Below are 21,443 nucleotides of genomic sequence, written 5' to 3' on the forward strand. Positions count from 1 at the left end.
CGAGGAGGAAACGCCCCTCGTTCCTGCCAATGGCCGCTTTCTGTAGCGTACACAGGCTTTAGCCGGCTCAACTGTTGTTGCCTTCATTTGAAAGAGCCCATGTCAAAATGTCTGCCGGTGTTATGCTAAAGAGTTTACATAAAGTTAGTAGGCATTCATTGGCGGTGTTGAGGGCGCCGTTAGCAGCTTCCTACCACACGGAGAGAGGTGTTTTTGGGTTCAGACCGCGGAGAGGAAACTCGGAGGAGCAGGACGCAGATCTGCAGGCGCTGCTGAACGCACACTCCTCTCTCAATCAAGGTCAGTGTGGCTTACATTCTGCCTGTTTACACCCTGACAACAACTAATAACAGACTCAAACCAGCATTAAGCCTATTACATCATCTTAGATACAGTTATATTCCGATTATTATTATCTCTATTATCTTGTGTAGCTACTGTTTAGTGTACATGCATGAATATTTTATTATTAATATCCTCTGTAGCATGAAATATGTAACCACATGCACCTCTAGATTACATATGGCTGATACGTGGCATATAAACAGTAGTTAATGTCAGTTTGTGAACTTGCTTTGTGTAAACAGATCATGGCCTGGCGCGGTTGGTAGAGGCCTATCGCACACATGGGCACAAAGCTGCTAAAATTAACCCTTTAATGCCCAACGCACCTCTTATGGACAAAGTGCCAGAGATCAGCATCCTCAATGGCAGCCTCCCAGGAACCCTTAGCACATCTGGTACGCACTTGGCTCTGGATTTGATTGTTATAGTAGTTTGGGCATTTCAGGTTTGTCCTAATCATGTTATAATAAAGTTTGAGATCTGAAAAGTCGTAAATATGTAAGTAAACTGTAGCTTCGCGTTGCACGCTTGCATCACTGTGTGCGTCTGGTTTATGGTTCCTCCTGCAGGTCTGAGGCACTTTGGGAAAGTGGAGGCCAGGATAGAGGAGGTGGTTGCGTACTTGGAGGACACCTATTGCGGGAGGATCTCTGTGGAGACCACTCAGTTGCAGAGTCTGGAGGAGAGCGTGTGGCTCACGGATCGATTTGAGGAGCTCAAGAAGGAGCGCTTCACTGCTGAAGAGAGGAGGCAGCTGGCAAAACTCATGCTAGAATCACAGGTACACATGCCTTTAGACATGCCACTACACATGCCAGTACACATGCCAGTCTTGTTTTAAACCCAAAATTAAATGATCTGATTTGTAGATACATTCATACAATATATTATTGCTGTATTTTGTTAAAACAAGGGGTTCATTCAAGGAAAACCATCTATTGTAAGGCTGCACAAGTATACTGAAATTATAGAAATATTGCAATATACATCATGATATACATCGCAAGGGCTTTAAATAACTGAAAGATTTTAATACTTCAAAAAGTTATGAAAAGTCTACGTTTTAGGGTGACACAGATAGCAGAGAATGCTTTCTTTTCCCCAAAAGAACATGAAACATATATGTTGGTTATGTCATTTCCAGTTTTTAAATATAGAAATATATAAATATAAGTTAAATTGATTTTACACACTTATAGCACTGTCGTATCACAAATCGCATTGTTTAACAAGTTATCACATATTGCATTTTTCTTCAATATCATGCAGCCCTCTTCTATTGTGTTAATAAATGTACTTTTTACAGTTAAATCATGGCTTGTGCACAAGCTACAGGTTGAAAATTAAGTTTGGCTGCATCAGTCGCTCTACTGCAATTCATAATTAAATAAAACCCTTTGTGCTGTTGAAGCCTCTACTATAAAACGTTTCTTACTAGTGTTTTATCTACTCATCCATATAATTATGATAGTGTTTAATATATTGGTTATTTTTAGTTGCTAGATATACTACTAATGATAGCACTAGTGTTAGTGTCGTATTATTTAGCTCTATAATTATAACTCTCTTGAGCTTCCCTTTAGATTTATCATGATGTGCTGATTAGGGGTGTGACCGCTCCGTGAACTTGTAGCTCTCCCCACTGATCTGATGCAGACTCGTAGGAAAGGGTAGCTTTTGTGCTGAGCACTGTTCCCTTCGGTTCCTGTATTGGTTGGATAGATGGAAACTTCAGTCATTCCAGCAAAACAGACATTGTGTCAGACAGTACTCAGGTTTATGAAGGAGTTGTTTCTTTAAACAGTAGTTTGATGGGTGCAACATGATTTTGGTTAATATTTCAGCAGCTAAATTATACTTAAGACTTAGTCTGAATTCTGTACTCCCGACATACTGTGTGTGCACTAATAAAGTACAGGTTTTCACAGCCTCTGTAGTGAACCACAGAAAGCAGTTTGGTATTATGTTTCGCTGTAGATATCCAGTCAGTCACACTTGCATTTAGGTTGCCTGACTTGTGTTTTGACCTCATGAATAATTTGAGCGTACACAGACATATCACGATTACAAGGACACGTGTGTTTGACTTTCCCCAGTGAAATTTGTGTCATTTGAAGTACAGATAGACAGTAAAGCCATTTTCAGGTAACCACCTCTTGGCACTTAGGGGGAGATTTTACTATTCAAAGTAAAGTCATGTCTAAGCTGGAGTTACTGTGTGCGTGAAGTTTCAGTGCATGTTCTCCCCGTGTCCGTGTGGGTTTCCTTTAGGTTCTCTGGTTTCTCTGAACACCTCATATAAACCTGCCAGTAGGTGGATTGATCACTCAAAATGTGTGAAAATGTGTGTGTGTGCATGATGCCCTATGACAGACTGGCATCCCAACAAGAGTGTGTTCCTGCCTTGTGTCCTGTGTTCTCAGGATTGGCTCCAGATCTGCTGCAACTCTGACCAGGATAAAGTGGTTACTGAAGATGAATGAATGAAAAAAATAGCTGTTAGCTGTTATTTTATGACCTATATGAATGAAATACACTGATATGTGTAACACACACATTGATCACACACTGCACCCTGTCTGTACACACATGCTTGGGCCAGAGCCCCTAAAATGATTTATTTTTTTTAAATTGCAGAATGACTGCGACAATATGAAAGACAGTAGTGGACATACTTTTTAACTTTACAGGTGTATTACCAAAGCCAGTTTGGCATCTAGTAAGTCTGACATTGGGATATAAATAAAAGATACTATGTGCCAAAGCTTGTTGATATCAGGTGAAGGCAGCAGTAAAGAACACCACAGTGATAATCAGGGTTCTTCTTTTCTTGTCTTGTACTTGTGGCCTTGTACATGTTTTGTTAATGAGCATACCAGATCTGCTGTGAAACCTGGCAACCAATCAGAAACTAGTATTTTCCATGGTCATGGAACTGTTTATATTGGGGATATTTCTGCATTGTGAGATCCGGTCTGTCTCATATTGGTGCATTTTGTTTTATTCTAGTCAGAGAGGAAACACTGGCACTATTGTTTGATTTTTGAAGATCATGTCTTAAAAAGATTTTGAAATATGAGATTGATTATAGCACTGATGTGAAATCTAAAATTTTGACTTTTTTTTTTTTAACCATTATAGGAATTTGACCACTTTCTAGGCACCAAGTTTGCCACGGTGAAGCGGTATGGAGGAGAGGGAGCAGAGAGCATGATGGGCTTTTTCTTCGAGCTTTTCCGTTCAGCAGCAAAGAGTGGAGTAACAGATGTGGTAATGGGAATGCCTCACCGTGGACGCCTCAACTTGCTTACTGGACTTTTGCGTTTCCCACCTGAGGTGAGTAAAACACAGTGGAAGGAAGTGTTGTAAATGTTTTAACCATTTGTTCTATAGAACACTGTCTTTGTCCATCCAGCCACAAACTATTACTTTACAAATCTCAGTAATTACTAGGACACACAGGATCCTCTGATCTCCATGATAGCACACAAAAGAGCAACAACAACATAACGGTGCTAAAATCTTAGTAGAAAACGGACATAAAATATTGTCTAGTGAATGTTTTTACGTTCAAATATGAACCAGCGAGGACTTATGCCACGTACCATTTGTTTATGAAAACATTCAGTCTTTTGGTGCCAAATGCTCTGTGGATTTCTTTACTGGCACTAGTATCACAATATTTGTAAAATTTACATAATGGTGATGTTGGAGAGCCCAGAAAAGCTGTAACACATATATATGCATAGGTAATTCACTGTACTTTTCCTGAAGTGTCTGCAGTATGAGCCATCAGAGGTATTAAAGAAACCATTTTAATCCAAGTAAAATGTTGCTCTGGAAATGGTTTTAAATGTAAAACAATAAATGCATGGTGACAACAGTTGCAGAGCAGTGAAACACCTACTCCTTTACAGAAAGGTCACAACTTATGGTGAATTTGATGAGCTCGCATGCAGCGATGCACAGCAGACAAAGTCCGTCAACAAGCTCGCACCCAGGAGGAGGTATTAGAGGCCCATAACAAAACATTAAAGGACTGAAGGAGTAATACACCTCATTTCACCTTCTCCGTATGAGTATAAAAAAATTACCGTGTTCAAGCTGGATTAGTTTTACTCAATAAGATACTATAATAAAGTACAAAACCGCACTATCACCTTATTTTAGCAGGCAGAAGATTGGGTCTAAAATAATAATAAAAAAAATTAAATCATTGGGATGTTAAATAACAATTTCACAAATTCCTCATTGGCTAGACAGCATTTGTGGTTGTCTGAGCCAGCTATATTATCTAACCCTATCTATGTACTTCTGTTTCACACAAGCCAGAAATCAAATTTCTTAATACAATACAGGCTACTTATGGTAATTTTGCAGGTATCTTAGTGAACATTTAGAAATGACAGAAAACCTGACAGAATGATGGATTTTTGAGTTTGACTCCAGTCCAGAAGTCCAGCTCAGCATGAAAAGAAAAAAAAAAAAAAATTAGCATTTCTGACTGTGTTATCAGTTAAGTCTCGGAGAACGTCTTCTTTGTTGTAACTAAATAGTTATAACATCTTTCAGGGATCAAATGAACTTTTCAGTGTTCTAGTGGTCTAGTTAATGCCATGTTTTAAGCCCTTTGTTGGAGCAGGACACTGAATATACTGTATTGGTATAATTTGTATGACATTTAATCTCAATAATCCTGAAAGCCTTGACATAACCAAGGGAAAGGTTTTAGAAACATATGATTGTAAAACAGTGCATAGAACATTAATGACTCCCCTGCTCTTGTGAGGCCTGATAGCAGGATAGAGCATGTGTTATATATACACACACACTTCAGTCCACTTCATACAGTGCATATAAAGTCTGCACACCCCTGGTAAAATGGCAAGTTTTTGTGATGAAAAAAATGAAACCAAGATAAATCATGTCAGAACTTTTACCACCCTCAATGTCAAATTACAATGTATAAAAATTAAGTGAAAAATAATCAGAAACATTTAACATTATCAGCAAATAGAGAAAATGGAGCACCACAGCGACATTACTAAGAACAGGATATCCCTCCAAAATTTATTTCTTAAAAACAAGACAAAAACTTACCAGAGAGGCTACCATGAGACCTACAGCAACATAAAAGAAGCTGCAGGAATATATGACAAATCACCCCAAACCTTGTGGCCTGATGAGACCAATTCCAAAAGGTACAAAAATTCCATAATTCCAAAAGGTATGTTGGCGCAAAAAAAAAGCACATCAACAAAAGAACACCATACCTACGGTGAAGCATGGTGGTGGCAGCATCATCCTTTAGGGCCAGTTTTCTCCAGCCAGAACTGGAGGTTTTATCGAGGTGGAGGAAATCATGAATAGCTACAAATACCAGTCGATTTTGTGCAAAACCTTCAGGTGTCTGCTGGTAAACTGAAGATGAAAAGGAATTTCACCTTTCAGTACGACAATGACCCAAATCATACATCCAAATCAACAAAGGAGTGGCTTAACCAACAGAAGATCAATGTTTTTGAATGACCTAGCCAGAGCCCAGACCTGAATCCAACTAAAAATCTGTGGGGTGACCTGAAGCGGGGTGTGCACAAGAGATCACGCTGATAGACTCTTACTTAAAAAGACTGAGTGGTGTAATAAAATCAAAAGGTGCTTCAACAAAGAATTAGTTTAAGGGTGTGCATACTCATGCAACTAGGTTATTGTAAGTTTTTTAATATTTTTTTTCCTGTAAAACTTTCTGACTGTTTTTCACTTTATTTCAATTCAATTCAATTCAATTCATTTTTATTTGTATAGCGCTTTTTTACAAAGGTCATTTATATTTGTATACGTTTCTATACAGTTTCACATTAAAGGTGGGAACAGATCTGACATTATTTATCTTAGTGTCATGCTTTACTTGACAAAAACCTGCCATTTTAACAGGGGTGTGTAGACATTTTATATCCATTGTACGTGTTATACACCTGAGCTTCGGTTCGGTTCTCTGAATGCCCGTTAGTTATAGTGCCCAGCACCTTCTTGGCACACAGAAAGGATCCCAGATGGCTAATGTGCTTAGACTACAAGGCTTTTTACACTTTTACAGGTTGTGTTTTCAGAAATCGATTAATGAACCAGGCCACCGTTTTGTGCCCCTTTTGATAAACAATACTCTACTGCTGTCCTAATTGCATTCTCCAATTTTCTTTCTTTCTTTTATTCTCCTTTTTTTTTTTTTTTACTCCAGTTGATGTTTCGTAAAATGAGAGGTCTCAGCGAATTTCCGGAGAACTCTCCTGCCATCGGGGATGTCCTCTCTCACCTCACCTCTTCTGTGGACCTGGAAGTGGGCACTGGCCACCCCATCCACGTGACTATGCTACCCAACCCGTCCCATTTGGAGGCCATTAACCCTGTTACTCAGGGAAAAACACGTGGCCGACAACAGATCAAACAGGAAGGGGATTATTCTAATGACAGCCACGCTAGGCCTGGAGACAAAGTCGTCTGTTTACAGGTACCATTGGAATTTTTGTATAAAGCCTTGTGTTGCAGTTGCAACTTGCATTTTTTTTTTTTTTTAGATGAATTTAGCTCGGTTTGTAGCTGCAGGAACAATGGTAAATTATTGGCAGTTTCCAATCTGTCTTTATGGTATGGAATCACCATATATTGTGGATTTTAGATAGACTGATCTTTAAGGCAAATGGCAGTGCTCCACACAATCGTGGCACATTTCGTAACAAGAAACATGTTTTTCCAGTATGTAATTTTACTCCTAGCCACAAAATATGTCTGAACATGTAACTCAGCATGTATGAGGAAGTAAATGTGCTGCTGTAACTAGGGCTGCAACTAATTATTATGATAATCTGTTATTATTATTATTATTATGTGCATGTCTTTTTGCACCTACAAGGGTGAGTCAAATGAAAACCTCAAATATGCAACATAAATTTGAGAAACAGACTCTACACAGCTGTAATTTTGCATGAGTCATCGGCAATCAGCAACATCCTGTTTTTGGACCACCAAAGGAGGCATTGGTTGGAAAGGACTTCCGGTTGGATGAAGAAGTACAACAGATGGTGCACACACAACAGGAAGATTTTTTTTTTTTTAGAGGAATCCAGACACTCGTTAAGCGCTAAAACACTTGCATTGAACGAAATGGAGTTCATGTAGAAAAATGATACACTTTTGTGACACCTGTTTGCAATAAACAATGAAAAAAAATTAAAAAAAAGGTTTTCATTTGACTCACCCTCGTATATTTCAGTGACCAATTGCTGGAAGAGGGACTTGCCTGTATTTTAAGCCATGATTCATTTAGTTCCAAACATTCAAATTCAATATGAAGGTCAATTGAATTCATTTTGCTTGCTTGCTCCAAAACTTTAGGGTTGACTCGAAGTTTTCAATTTTTATTACCAGGGAATCAGATCATTTTGCAATAGACTTCCAGTACCCTCGATGTGAATCAAAAGCAGGAAGACTTGACACACACCATATGCTATAAATATATATTGTCAGGGTGGACAAATCACAAATTTATTAGCTAGCCCACCAGCAAATGAAAGCTCTAACGTGCTTACCCAGCTCCATGTTTTGGTTACTAACTGACTAAGTTAAAATGGTAGATAACATAATATATTAAAGTGTGGCAGGCTAGATAGGTTAAGTACATAATGCACAGAAACAAACTACAGTGATTATTCTTTTCTAAGAGGTAGATTTGTGCATGGAACTTTTTTCTTTTATTATTATTATTATTATTACTATTTGATATGTTGTATTTTTTTAAATCCCATTCCCACCCACTCCTGAAGGAATTCTCTCCAATCCCATCTGCAGTTATTACTGTTTGCATTTGCCCACAAGATTTTTTGACTAACTTACTTAGCTCTATTTGTCAGATTGTAAACAAATTAATAAGTTATATCTCTTTGACTCTGTCTTTGACCAGGATAAAGCATTTACTGAAGATTTAATGAATGAAAGCAGTAAATGTGCCACGCAAACACCATGTACACTCTAATGTTTATCAGCGTGCCCTTCATTGTCCTGTGATGGCTTGTTCCCGTCCGCGAGGAAGTAAAAAATTGCCTGCTCCCACAGCGTTTTAGTTGGGTCCAGTGGGATCCCAGTCCCGATGTCCACCTAGTCTGAGGTCGAAAAATCATGTGTGTGTCTACCTCTAGTCTGAGGTAGAAAAATCATGTGTGTGTCTACCTCTAGTCTGAGGTCGAAAAATCATGTGTGTGTCTACCTCTAGTCTGAGGTAGAAAAATCATGTGTGTGCCCTCAACAAAAAGTGACTAAGAATGAATAGCATCACTCATTTTGAAGCACATTTTACGTAAAAATACATACCAAATAAAAACTTTTATTTTGCAACTCCACACATTTCATGTTACCATATGTTTCATGTGTTAAGTCAATTAGGGTATCTACTTTATTTCCATAAGAGGTCGTTTCCAAATAATAGCAAAGAGACAGATTTATTTCAGCTGTTATTTACTATATCAGATTTTCAGTGGGTCAAATGTTTCCATACACTTTATATTTGATATTTGGTGTCTTTGTCTTTTAATTGCTTAACTTGAATCAGATTCTTGTTGGAGTGGCCTTCCACAAGCTTTGCTCAATACTTTGCTGGAAGTTTTGCCCATTTCTCCTGACAGAACTTGTGTAAATCAGGTTTATGGGCCTCCTCACTCAGACATGCTTTTTTAGATCAGTCCACACATTTTCTATGGGATTCAGGTCTGAGCTTTATGATGGCCACTCCAATACTTTCACTTTGTTGTCTTTAAGCCATTTTGTTACAGTTTTGGAGGTAGGATCATTGTCCTGCTGGAAAACCCAGTTGTGACCAAGTTTTAACTTTCTGGCTGATGTCTTGAGGTTTTACCTCTGTATTTCTAGATAATCCTCCTTTCTCATGATGCTGTCTATTTTAAGTGCACCAGTTCCCTTTTCGAGCAAAACATCCCCACAACATGATGCTTCACATTTGGGATGGTGTTCTTCAGATTAAAATTCTCACCCTTTTTCCTCCAGACATAACGCTGATCATTACAGATGAACAGTTTCATTTTTGTTTCATCTGACCAGAGAACACTCCTCCAAAAGGCTGGTGATCATCTGCAAACTTCAGTCTGGCTTTTTTATGCCCGTCTTGGAGTAGAGGATGTAGAACTCTCTTAATGGTGGATGTATGTACTTTGGTACCTGATGCCTCCAACTCTTTCACCAGTTCCTTTGTTGTTGTCTTGGGATTCAGGTGAACTTCTTGGTCCAAAGTTCATTCATCCCTGGGAATTAATTTGCGCCTCTTTCCTGAATGTTGCAGTGTCTGTGTGGTCCCAAGATTTTTTAAAATCTGCATACACGTAGGCCATCAGAAGCTTCTAGGGCTGCATGATATTTAAGAAAAATGGGATATGCGATAACTTGTTAAATAATGCGATATGTGATACGATAATGCAGTAAGTGTGTAAAATCAATTTAAATTATACGTATGTATATTTATATATTTAAAAACTGAAAATGACATAACCAACATACGTTTCATGTTCTTTTGGAGAAAAGAAAGCATTCTCTGTCTGCGTCGCCCTAAAACGTTGACTTTTCGTAACTTTTTGAAGTTAAAATCATTGTTATCGCAAGCCCTTGCGATATGCATATCCAGATATGTACATTTGCGATATTTCGATAATTTCGATATATTGTGCAGCCCTCGAAGCATCTAACAGTCATTACATTTATATCAGTATTCTTCCAGACAGTCAACTTGTATTTGTATGTAAACTTTTGACTGACTTGACTTTGACAGCTGAAAAAATCTGTCTCTATTTGATTATTTTAAAATTACCACTCACATGAAGAAAGTAGATGCCCTAATTGACTTCCTAAAAGAAATATCTGGTAACATGAAATGTGTGGAGTTGTAAAAAACTGTGATTGAATAGCTTTAGCCTGGGTGTATGTAAACTTTTGGCCTCAACGGTACAAGCTAAATGATTCAATCAGCTTTATTACTTGTGGTATGTAGTGTAGGTCAAGTGTAGTTTTAGGTCAAAATACCACCTATTAAATGTTATACTTTTTATATAGTAAGTTTTGCTCATCTACAAAGAATCCTTTGAGTGAATTATGGCTATTTTAAATTTAAGAAGACAAAAACTATGCGTTTGAAATTCTGTTATCTCTTGTTATATCTTCAGGTTCATGGTGATGCCTCATTCTCAGGGCAAGGAATTGTACCAGAAACATTCACGCTGTCAAATCTCCCGCACTTCAGAGTTGGTGGAAGCATCCACCTTATTGTGAACAATCAAGTGGGCTATACCACTCCCTCTGAGAGAGCCCGCTCTTCCTTGTACTGCAGTGATATTGGTAGGTTTGAGGATCAACTCAGTATATAGACCAGTGATATGTAGTGCAGTCGATTTGAAGAAAAATGTATGTCAGTGGTGAAAGAAGTACAAATTCTTTATGTGAGTAAAAATTGAACTTGAACATGAACATAAAGGCATCTTAAAAAAATCTATTTGGGAATTAAATGGAAAGAATTAAGCAGCAATAAGTAAGTAGATCTATGGAAACACATATGCACATATGAATAATCAATAATCAACAACTACTATGTAAGAATACAAGAGCCATGTATGACTTTACATGGAAGATATCTGGATTGTTTTTGTAGTTTTAGTTTCGTTTATGTTATTATATTTGTTTTTTTGTAAGTACTAAATTAAAAGTTGCCACTTGGATTGGATTTACACACTGATGACTGCATTGGTGTTTCTTTCAGGTAAGATGGTGGGTTGTGCTGTGATCCATGTAAATGGCGATGATGCAGAAGAGGTTCTCAGAGCCACACGGTTAGCTGTGGAGTATCAGAGACACTTCAGGAAGGACGTTATAGTGGACCTGCTGTGTTACCGGCAGTGGGGTCACAATGAGCTGGACGAGCCGTTCTTCACAAACCCTGCCATGTACAAAATCATCCGGTGAGCTCTCACTCTGCCCTGACTTATTATTTGGGCCATGAATACATTAGACCAGTTGGTATATCATTATATTCCATTTGGTAGGTCGAGGAAGAGCATCCCTGATTCCTACACTGACCAGCTGATCTCAGAGGGATTGATGACAGAGGAAGAATGCAGTCAGATTAAAACATCCTACTACTCCATGCTTAGTGATCGTCTGGCCAACATGACTTTCTATAGCCCTCCACCCACCAACCTGCAGGGCCGCTGGGGGGATCTGGTAGAGCCACAGAACAGAGTTTCATCCTGGGACACTGGTGTGGCTGTTCCCCTGCTTCAGTATGTGGGAGCAAAGTCAGTGGAGATCCCTGAGGAGATCCACGTGCACAGTCACCTTGTGAAGACGCATGTAAAGGTAGAGGTTTTACAGCTCTTTTAACTTTTCCTGCTGTGTGTCATGCTCGTTTAGGAAAGTTAGGTCTCCCAAGCACCACCATTCTGTGAGGCTGGAGCACATTTGATACATGTTCATAAAGAAATCTATACATATTACCTTTTGAATCTATTATATTGGTGTTACACACTTGTTTAAACTATTCAGACGTGTGCAGTTGCTTAGTATTTTATTGTGCCTTATTGTATATGGGCATATGATCATGTCTGTTGCATTGAACATTGTAAATAGTTTTTAATGAAAATGCAATGAAGGAAGTTGCAGAAAGGACTGTGAAGCCCAAATCAGTTAAATATGTGTGGTGGTCTGGGGAAAAACCATCAGATGTTTCTGTGGTCTTGGCCAAAACTGGGGTTTTTCTGCCTATAACATACACTATATGGCCAAACATTTGTGGACACCTGATCATGACACCCATATGTGTTCCTTCTCCAAACTGTTAGCATAAAGCTGGAAGCACAGAATTGTCTAGAATGTCTTTGTATACTGTAGCATTAAGATTTCCCTTCACTGAAACGAAGAAGCCCAAACAATGCACAAAACAAGCTCTGTGAAGACATGGTGTGTGAAGGTTGGAGTGGAAGAACTCGAGTGTCCTGCACAGAGCCCTGACCTCAACCCCACTGAACACCTTTGGGATGAACTGGAACACTGACTGCACCCCAGACCTCCTCACCAACATCAGCGTCTGATCTCACTAATGCTCTTGTAGCTGAATGAACACAAATCCCCACAGCCACGCTCCAAAACGAAAAGGGGGAATAAATATGGAATGGGATGTTCAACAAGCACATAAGAAAACATCTCTACTTTAGGTTGTGAGCTGAGCCGTGAAGCACAAATTGAGCCAGAGGACAGAGCTGAAGTGCTGTGGAAATGTGATGAGTTCTGGATGTTTGGATGGATGAGCAAAAAGGAAAAATCGGCAGTGGATGTGATACACAAAATGCTTTAAACTAGATTTTTATATAATTATCTAGAAATTTATTGAATGCCAGCTCCAGGTTCTCCATGCTGAGGTGGTTTTTGTGATTTATATGCACACTTGTCAAAGTGTGTCATATTTCTAACTAAGGAATGAAAGTTTTTGTGAGGACATTTTCAGCCCTACATGCCCCTTAGCCAAGATTATTATTTTTTTTTTTTTGCTTTTTGTTTTGTTTAATTATGTGCAGTGAGGGAAAAAAAACAGCGGACTAATACAGTAAATGCGACCTAAGCGGCCTAAGCGTGATTTCTTCACACAGTGAAAGTTAGGCTTTGATCAAGTTATTGGATAGTAACTCTGAAACGAAAAATACGTAAGCCTAATCAGTTCAGACTGTTATCAGATAACAGCTGTCAGAATGTCTGCAGTGCTCCTGCGCTGCAGTCGGAATTGAATCTTTAACTGCGATTACCTTTTCACTTTTGAGGTTAATCAGATTTAAAGTGCTGTATCTATACAGAGAAACCTATTTCAGTTCAAAAAGCCTTGTGAAGGAGTCTTTACAAAAAAAAAAAAAACTGTGTGACCTTAAAAACAGCTAAACCATACAAACATTAGTTTTTTTCCCAGTGTGAAGTACTTTGTTTGTGTGCCTCATTTAAATGGTGGAACCTGGTATGTGGGAAGTGGTAGCTCAGTGGTAAAGATGTTGGCCCTCTGCTCGGAAGATCATGAGTTCAAATCCCGGCACTGCCAAGCTGTCACTGCCGGGCCCTTGAGGAAGACCCTTAAAACTCACCTGCTCAGTTGTATAAATGAGATAAATGTAAGTCGCTCTGGATAAGGGCATCTGCCAAATGCCATAAATGCAAACTCAGACAAGCAAGATCTCATAAATACAGATGATACTCCACGGAATACTCCTTACAGCTGTACTTCTTATAAATTGTCTGATCTGCAAATTTATTAGGAGATGTTATAAAACAGTGATCTTTTGCATAAAAGACAGAGTTCTTTTATTATACCCTGTTATTGTATAATAATAGGAAAGAAAAAGATTTAATCTATATTTGTTTGTGTCTCTGGTGTTAGTGGCAATAGATTGAATTTGCTTTTTCGTTGAACTTCACAGTCGAGACTGCAGAAACTTGAAGCGGGAACTGCACTGGACTGGTCCACTGCTGAGGCGCTGGCGCTCGGCACACTTCTCTGTCAGGGTAAGCAGGCTTCATGAGTAAGGCTTTCAAACTACATGTGAAGGTTTAAGCCTTCCATTAACGAGTGCTCAGGTCCAGCCTAATTTTACTTGAATTTTTGTCTGACTTTACAGTATGTCTGTGATGCAAAGGTTTTTTTTTTCTGCTTGGGTTAATGCAGGCTTCGACGTGCGGATCAGTGGCCAGGATGTCGGCCGTGGTACATTTAGTCAGCGTCATGCCATGGTTGTGTGCCAGGAGTCCAATGACATGTATATCCCTCTCAATCATGTTGACCCTCAACAAAAAGGCCATCTGGAGGTCAGAATAGCCCACTCTGATAAATCAACCCTGTAATGATTTAAATAATCGAGTAGCCTTTTACCCCAGTTTATTCTACACTTTACAGTGAATTAGTAAGTTATTTGTATTTTCAGTACTGCATCAGTGATGTGGCTAAGAGTGTTGTTAATGAGCTGAGTGTGTGTTTTTGTTTCAGGTGTGTAACAGTGCACTGTCTGAAGAGGCAGTATTAGGTTTTGAGTATGGGATGAGTATTGAACAGCCAAAACTGCTGCCCATATGGGAAGCTCAGTTTGGGGATTTCTTCAATGGAGCACAAATCATCTTTGACACTTTTATCTCTGGAGGTGAAATATAAAACAACTTCAACATCTCTATAATAATGATTGTAATTGTATGGAAGCCTGGGAAAATCCATCTGTGTTTTTAGCCAAATTGATTATCCGGCTTTTAAACATACTTGTACACAAATATACTGTATGTTTAGGAACCCATAAATATATAACACGTAAATGATGTGTTTTTATTTACTTTTTATTCTTTTTATTTCTTCTTGGAAAGATCATGTTGGGTAAGGAGCCAGATTAAAAAAAAAAGGATGCTCAAAACTTCGCTAGCTATCTGTCATTTCCTCAATCAGTGAAAGTCAGGTTTTGACCGAGCTGTTGGATAGCTACATGCCGAACAAGAACAAAACAGAACTTAATAAATGAATTACTCAATTCTGTTTCTAATAAGATCCTGGCTGTCACAATATGTTTGTGATGCTCGTGTACTGCATTCGGAATTAAATCTTTAATTAAATCAGAGCTTAACTTGTACTAGTGGTGGAGATATGTGCAAAAGAGGAATATGTTTCAGGTTGACAAAGTCTGTAGTTTTCAGAACTACATATCTATATATATATATATATATATATATATATATATATAGAGAGAGAGAGAGAGAAAAAAATGTCAGTTTCACTATGTGAAGGGTTTTCCCAGGCCAACACACAACTCTACTGAATTGCATAACTACTTCTTCTTCAGCAATTAAACATTAGTGATTTCATCCCAAGAAAGAAACTAGGTTTTAGCAGTATAACCTGCGGTAAAAAAGAGATTTTCTTCTTCTAGGTGAGGCAAAGTGGTTGCTGCAGAGTGGCTTGGTCATCCTGCTTCCACACGGGTACGATGGAGCCGGACCTGAGCACTCATCCTGCCGCATCGAGCGTTTCTTACAAGTGAGCAGTTTATTACAGTGAACTCTGTTCAATACACAAAGACACTGTACAAGTCCAGACCCTGTCCTGCTTTATTGATTGGAAGGTTGTGTTATTATTAAGCCCCGTCTTCTCCCCTAACAGCTGTGTGACAGTAAGGAGGAAGGCATCGATGGTGACGTAGTAAATATTTCTGTGGTGAATCCAACAACTCCAGCTCAGTACTTCCACCTGCTAAGGAGACAAATGATCCGAAACTTCCGCAAACCACTCATTGTAGCATCACCCAAGACACTGTTGCGTTTTTCTGTGAGTTCTGCATTGGATAAATATCCAGCATTTCACTGGTGGCTCAGTGTATGCCAGCTGATAAGACACTATTGCTGCTACCCTACCAGTAGTTTACAGTTTACAGCCTATCTTCTGTGTATTTATTGTTCTGTTCTGTATATTTATTGTCCTGCACTTGTTGCACACTGTTCTGTATTTGCACTTTATGAGGTCTTGCGTACTGTTATATGTTGCACCATGGTCATTTCGTTCCAACGTATACAAGCTACAAGCTACACAGAGGAATGACAATAAAAACCCACTTGACTTGACTTGACTTGATTGTGTTACTCTGTGTAACACTAGGGGGCAGTGTCGAGCTTAGAGGAAATGGGACCTGGAACTTCCTTCAAGCCTGTAATAGGTGACACCTCTGTAAATCCTGAAAGGTAAGCCATGTGGTGAAGAAATACATTTTGTTGATGTTCAACTCTAATACTAAATAATAATCAAATCTGCCTGTAATGTAATAATCTCTCACTTTTCTCTGATGTGTGGCTTTAGTGTGCAGCGTGTGCTGCTTTGCTCAGGCAAGCACTATTATGCACTGCTGAAACAAAGAGAGACACTGCCTGAGGCATGTAAGAACACTGCACTGGTCAGAGTAGAGGAGCTTTGCCCTTTCCCCACAGACGCCTTACAGCAGGAGCTCCGCAGATACAGCAATGCCAAAGGTGAGGCCTTGCCATGACATTACATTCTTTTTATATTGTGCCCAAATTTTCCATTTTGCTCTAAAAAAAAAGTATTTTCAAATGAAACATTAGTCTTTGTGCTTGCTTTTTAGGGAGTAATATGTTAATTTCTGTCCATGATAAACAATAGTATTGATGACACATGGTAGGGACGAACTAATCTGGTACTGAGTATTGGAGTATATTTGATATTTTACAATATGAAGGCGTGTGTTACTGACTGATAAAACACAGATTGTACATGAACACAAATTGTCTTAAAGCACATTGCCATCATGCCTGTGATGTTTCGCATTACTTGCCTACTGACGCTTGCAGAGTGTTACTCGGTTACTGTGAGGATATCAGTAGCAGATCAGTATGAGGTACACTGTATGGCCAAAAGGTTGTGGACTCCTGACCATCACACCCCTGTATGCTTATTGAACATTCCATTCCAGATGTAGTCCCCTCTTTGCTGTTACAATAACCTCCACTCTTCTGGGAAGGCTTTCCATGAGATTTTGGAGCGAGGCTGTGGGGATTTGTGCTCATTCAGCTGCAAGAGAAATGGCACTGACAGGGTGAGAAGCCTGGGGCACATAGTCGGTCTTCCAGTTCATCCCTAAAGTGTTCAGCGGGGTTGAGGTCAGGGCTCTGTGCAGGACGCTCGAGTTCGTTTATTCCAAGCTTGGCAAACCATGTCTTCATGTGTCTTGCTTTATGCACAGGGGCATTGTCATGCTGGAACAGATTCGGGCCCCTTAGTTGCAGTGAAGGGATATTGTAATGCTACAGCATACAAAGACATCCTATACAACTCTGTGCATCCAACTTTGTGGCAACAGTTTGAAGAAGAACCACATATGGGTGTGATGGTCAGGTGTCCACATAGTTTTGGCCATGTAGTGTATCAACTGAAAAATTGTGATGGGTGCACCTCTAATACATAGTATATGGTTTGTGCTTGGTGCAGTAACTCAGTCATTTCTAATCCACTTTTAAAGCTTATGCCAACTTTTTACTTACAGAGTTTATCTGGAGCCAAGAAGAGCCACAGAACATGGGATGCTGGTTTTTTGTTTCTCCCCGGTTTGAAAAACAGCTTGCCTGTAAGGTGAGGATGAGTAAAAAAAAATTTGTTTTTTGCTTATTCCACTTATCTTTTGGACTATATTCAGTACAGTTCTTAGTAACAGGCTGTTTATTTTATTTAATTTTTTGCATTTTCTCCACCTAGCTGCGGCTGGTCAGTAGGCCTCCTCTGGCTGCCCCTGCTGTGGGCATCGGTACTCTCCACAATCAGCAGCATGAGGCTATTCTTACAGCCTCCTTCTCCTGATGCATATAAAGCACTAACCCAGCTCGGCCCAGTGCAACACCTGAAGTACGGTACAGCTGCCACAGAGCACTTTTCCCAGCCTGCATCTGTGCCAATTTTTTACTGTTCTATATACACACCGATAAGCCATAACATTAAAACCAGCTGCTTAATATTGTGTAGGTCCCCCTTGTGCCACCAGAACAACTCTGCTGTGGTGTCTGGAACCAAGACATTAGTAGCAGGTCCTTTAAGTCCTGTAAGTTGCCAGGTGGGGCCTCCAGGGATTGGACTTGTTTGTCCAGCACATCCCACAGATGCTCGATCGAATTGAGATCTGGGGAATTTGGAGGCCAAGTCAACACCTTGAACTCTTTGTCATGTTCCTCCATCCATTCCTGAACAATGTTTGCAGTGTGGCAAGGTGCATTATCTTGCTGAAAGAGGCCACTGCCATTATGGGGGCTACTTGGTCTGCAACAACGTTTAGGTAGGTGGTACGTGTCAAAGTAACATCTACATGAATGCCAGGACCCAAGGTTTCCCAGCAGAACATTGCCCAGATCATCACAGTGACTTTGCCAGCTTGCCTTTTTCCCCATAGTGCATCTCTTCCCCAGGTAAGCAACGCACATGCACCCAGCAGTCCAGTTCTGATGCTCATGTGCCCATAGTAGGAGCTTTCAGCGGTGGACAGGAGTCAGCGTAGGCACTCTGACCGGTCTGCGGCTACGCAGCCCCGTACGCAGCAAGCTGTAATGCACTGTGTGTTCTGACACTTTTCTATCATAGCCACTTTTTATCATATGAATTTTTTCAGCAATTTCTGCTACAGTAGCTCTTCTGTGGGATCGGACCAGACGGGCTAGCCTTTGCTCCCCCCTCGCATCAGTGAGGCTTGGGCGGCCATGACCCTGTCGCCGGTTCACTGGTTGTCCTTCCTTGGACCACTTTTGGTAGGTACTAACCACTGCATACCAGGAACACCCCACAAGACCTGCCATTTTGGAGATGCTCTGACCCAGTCGTCTAGCCATCACAATTTGGCCCATGTCAAAGTCGCTCAGATCCTTACGCTTGCCCATTTTTCCTGCTTCCAACACATCAACTTCGAGAACTGACTGTTCACTTGCTGCCTAATATATCCTACCCCTTGACAGCTGCCTCTGTAACGAGACAATCAACGTTACACACTTCATCTGTCAGTGGATTTAATGTTATGGCTGATCGGTGTATATTTTCATTTATGTTCATTTTTTCATTAGAGTTTACATTTATGTTTTAAGGATATTAAGATGATGTTCAGATCTACAGTGAAAAGTCAGTGAAAGCTATAATGTATGCGGTACAGTATAAAAGTCATTTATTGAATACTGGTAAATGATGTAGCTCAAAAGGGGAATTTTTAGATGCAGTGTTAAAAGGATGATTATGATGGAGCTTTACTGAGGAAATACGTCCTACAGACCACACACATGTGCAGGTGCAAAGTATTCAGATGTATTTAACAACATTTTAAATCCCTCAGAGAGGGAAACTGACTCAGTTTACAGAAGGCAATCCCTGTAATGCAAATACTTTTACATTAGTTATGATAGTCAAAACAAAACAAGTCAAATTATCACAAGAAAACCAAAATCATTAGTGTTTCTTGTTGTAAACAAATGACATTAAATATAGCCAATTTGTCCAACTTGAAGAAAATTTGAAATTCAATTGTCTTCCTATAGTTTACATAATGAGAAAGTGAAATGTTTATTAGTAATCATTACGTGATTTTATATGGTGCTGAACTGTCAAGGTAGAATTTTCAGTCTCACATAACAATGTTCCGTAAGAAAGGGCTACATCAGTTCTTAATGAATGTAGGTTTTCACTGCCATGATGTTTATCCCTTGTATAATATTTGTATGTGTCTAATAAAAGCAGAGATGGACTGGTCACTGAAAAGTCTGTTCACCAACAAGTATAAGAGACAAATATATTTTTCTCTGGATGCAGCTGAATATTATGTTATAAATATTATATATTATTATATATTGTGTGTGTTATATTTCACAAATTACGTTTATAAATTATTGGAAATAACCCGGCACTGGAATTTTGGACAGTCTGCTTTTTGTTTAAAATATTTTACATGTGACACATGTAGGTTAACATTCAACACCAAAGTCTAGTCCTTGATTAAATCATACTGTCTATGGTGGGTTTACTTCAAATGTACTTTAGTTCAAAATGTACTCTCGGGAAAAAGCACTCTGTAATTACGGTATTTCATTTTCTTAGCAAATCTGCAATTCAGCTGTAATTGACTACACTTTGACTTATGACATCGTGTCCCCTGTTCTTTGAGAATCACTGTTGTACATTTAAAGGAATTGAACACTGAAAATAAATAAATAAAAAAACATGACTTTATGTGACCTTGCTTGTAGCATGTTGCATACCTGGTAGTTCAGATTTTGGTTACAAAAGGAAAGCAGTGGATATGGGAAACTTTCTTTATCTTGCAGAACTCTTGCATGTGTGCTAACATTTGGCTTTCCAATACTTTAATGGGTTGAAAGCATTTTGTTCTGTACCATTGTTGCCTAACATCACTATCTTCATTTTGCGCTGGTTGTTGCTTGAATGTCTGACAAAACTGAACTGATTTTTTTTTTTTAATGTGTAAAGTGCTCTTAACAATACAAATTGTCACAAAGTAGCTTTACAGAAATCCAGATGCAGATTTATATCCCTGATGAGCAAACCAGAGGTGACAGTGGTGAGGAAAAACTCTCTTGAGACGACATGAGGAAGAAAGCTTGAGAGGAACCAGAAACAAAAGGAACTAAGTGTGTTGTAAGGATGGCCATGTTTAGTGTGAGCGTACTGTGAATAAATGTATTAGGAAAACCACAGGCTTTCCTAGAAGGTACAAATCTATAGTCGGTTTATCCAGTGAAACAAAGGTGAATCTTGGATTGAGAAGTGCAAATGTATTTAGTTGATCAGATACAACCCTGTTTACATCTTTTCATTGGTCATTGTATCTAGATTGTATTCTGGTAATATTTTAACCACATACATTTACACTTGTCCAGTCAGACAGATCCAGTTGACTGAAATTCATATTACTCATATAACTTCTAATGTCATTCCTTATTGTTAGTTTTATGAAATAAGATGGCTGCATAAAAAAATCTTGATTTTTTTTGGTGCAGGACATCAAATTTGGGATCAGTGGATTACATGCTTGGAGAGACAGGTCCATTTACACTTGTATAACATGGCTAAAATGCTTCTCAGACCTCTTGTGAAGTGGTTTAAGCAATTGCATTTAAATTTGTTTCAAATGCGTCTTTTGCATTTGAAAATGCATTCAAATGCATCATTGCTGCATTTACATTATACAGGTGTAATCCTGATACTCATGTCAGTGTTGAATTCTCTTGAGCAGCAAAGTAGCATGTAGAAGTCCAATGAGGCAGGAATCCTGATGGGATTAACCCCTGATGGGTTAATCTTCCACACCCAGTATTCCCCTGGGCCTGGCAGGGACAATGTTGAAATTGCACATTGCTGCACTTAGAGTTTGCCATTTTTCTGGAATTTATTTGATTTACTTCAGATTATTTGCTATAAAACCAGATCTTTGCTGCCACTGAGTATTTTTAACTAGCCCAATCTGGCAACCCTGTCTTTAGCTGTCCTG

General features: G+C 39.2%; 1 protein-coding gene across 1 annotated transcript; it reads left to right on the plus strand.

Moving 5' to 3' along the window:
• dhtkd1 (dehydrogenase E1 and transketolase domain containing 1) lies at positions 1–20,169 on the plus strand. The gene is made up of 17 exons (XM_026919900.3): positions 1–300; positions 588–740; positions 915–1,126; positions 3,487–3,681; positions 6,584–6,853; positions 10,566–10,737; positions 11,156–11,354; positions 11,439–11,751; positions 13,851–13,935; positions 14,096–14,235; positions 14,414–14,564; positions 15,336–15,442; positions 15,566–15,730; positions 16,058–16,140; positions 16,256–16,425; positions 17,457–17,542; positions 17,666–20,169. The coding sequence occupies exons 1-17, from the start codon at positions 108–110 to the stop codon at positions 17,765–17,767; spliced, it is 2,796 nt and encodes a 931-aa protein (XP_026775701.3). The 5' UTR covers positions 1–107; the 3' UTR covers positions 17,768–20,169.
• Positions 20,170–21,443: the final 1,274 nt, after the last annotated feature.

Source organism: Pangasianodon hypophthalmus, chromosome 9 (assembly GCF_027358585.1).
Source record: "Pangasianodon hypophthalmus isolate fPanHyp1 chromosome 9, fPanHyp1.pri, whole genome shotgun sequence".
NCBI lineage: Eukaryota > Metazoa > Chordata > Actinopteri > Siluriformes > Pangasiidae > Pangasianodon > Pangasianodon hypophthalmus.

Bases quoted from the DNA above. Each gene is read 5' to 3' on its own strand.
- dhtkd1 (XM_026919900.3), top strand. From the start codon at position 108: ATGTCTGCCGGTGTTATGCTAAAGAGTTTACATAAAGTTAGTAGGCAT. The intron at 3,682-6,583 runs GTGAGTAAAACA...TTTTTACTCCAG, and splicing joins TTTTGCGTTTCCCACCTGAG to TTGATGTTTCGTAAAATGAG. The intron at 15,443-15,565 runs GTGAGCAGTTTA...CTCCCCTAACAG, and splicing joins GCATCGAGCGTTTCTTACAA to CTGTGTGACAGTAAGGAGGA.